This window comes from Austrofundulus limnaeus, unplaced genomic scaffold (assembly GCF_001266775.1).
Source record: "Austrofundulus limnaeus strain Quisiro unplaced genomic scaffold, Austrofundulus_limnaeus-1.0 Scaffold757, whole genome shotgun sequence".
NCBI classification, from domain to species: domain Eukaryota; kingdom Metazoa; phylum Chordata; class Actinopteri; order Cyprinodontiformes; family Rivulidae; genus Austrofundulus; species Austrofundulus limnaeus.
The window spans coordinates 86,430-87,956 of NW_013953159.1; the positions used below are offsets into that span (position 1 = coordinate 86,430).

The following is a 1,527-nucleotide window of genomic DNA, read 5'->3' on the forward strand; positions in this document are numbered from 1 at the left end:
TAAATCACTCGTACGCACAACTTAAGAACAAATCTGTGCGTACCAACGGTTCTTGCATGAGGCCCAATGTGCTTAATGTCGGCTGGAGGTTTCTTCCTGATTAGCAGGGAGTTTTTCCTCTCCACCGTTTGCTCAGGATGGGAGACTGTGATGAAGTGATTCAACACAATCTGCTGCTTTCTTCTTTACATTGTTCTTTTTATCTACAGTGTCCTGAGACAACGTATGTTGTGACTTGGAGCTGTATAAATAAACTGAAATGCATTAATATCTTGTGTAGTTTGGTAATGGGCTAATGAGGTCAGATCCTGACCCTCAGTCTTCTCCTCTGACCCTAACTGAACCCAGAGGTACCTGTGACATACAGGACCAAACATGAGTACATTCAGCACTCATGAAATGTGCAATGGAGGTAAAACGTGGCAAAAGTACGAATGAACCAGAACCTTTTAACGACTTTTCTCTTGTTTATCCACCGTAGGCCTGAGGGGAACTCTACAGCTCTTGGGTGTGAGGACACAGAGAACATGTACGAGGACATCGCCACATCTGTCAACAAGAAGAAGGGAAAGCGCAACAGTGACAAGAAACACAAAGCAGCCGTAAAAAGTACCTGAACAATCMAACATTTACTTTCTGTCACTTTCATCTGGTTGCACTGGACTTTCCTGCAGTGCTGCTGTAAAGAATGACTGCTTGTCCTCACAGAGCCTTCTCTTCTCTTTTAACCCCAGATCCATATGTGGACTCTTCACAGGCAGCAGTAAGATGTTTCACAACATCTCTAATCAAAGCCTCCAAAGATCTCTTTGTTCTTATCCTGTTTGAACTGTTTTAGTCAAACTGAATCAAGTCGTATCTGTTTGTTGTTGTTGCTTCCAGGTTCAGGAGAAAACAAAGACCGGCAGGTTCAGCAAGTAAGAACTTCGTTTCAAAACCAATTTTCTGTTTTTCCATCAATGATCAGTTAGAGACGACTTCAGCTGGGTTCTTTTCTGTTTGTTTCTTCTGAGGGCAGCTGTGGATGAGTGGTTAGGGGAATCCTCTTTCAATGGTTTGATTCCCCCCACTGCTCAGTCACATGTTGAAGTGTCCCTGAGCAAGGCACTGACCCCCCCCCCCCGTCTCTGATGTTTCCCATCAGTGTATGAATGTGATTTAAGACTAGTCTCTGTAGATTGATTTACCTGTATTACCTTTGTAGTGAGATGTAGTAGAGTGCTGAATGAATGTGTGTGTGAATGTGTGTTAATGTGTGTATAAATGTGTGTGAATGTGTGTTAATGTGTTTAAATGTGTGTGAATGTGTGTATAAATGTTTGTTAATGTGTATATAAATGTGTGAATGTGTGTATAAATGTTTGTTAATGTGTATATAAATGTGTGAATGTGTGTATAAATGTTTGTTAATGTGTGTATAAATGTTTGTTAATGTGTATAAATGTGTGTGAATGTGTGTATAAATGTTTGTTAATGTGTATAAATGTGTGTGAATGTGTGTATAAATGTTTGTTAATGTGTATAAAT

At 40.1% G+C, this 1,527-nt stretch overlaps 1 protein-coding gene across 1 annotated transcript in view; it reads left to right on the forward strand.

The window, feature by feature from the left end:
- Positions 1-1,527, forward strand: part of LOC106532357 (nascent polypeptide-associated complex subunit alpha, muscle-specific form) — a gene marked incomplete at its 3' end in the record, with an annotated part of 46,915 nt that overhangs the window by 33,133 nt on the left and 12,255 nt on the right. Inside the window, 3 exon segments of the mRNA XM_014028392.1 lie at positions 482-609; positions 735-763; positions 883-917. Coding sequence (XP_013883846.1) covers positions 482-609; positions 735-763; positions 883-917 — 192 coding nt within the window.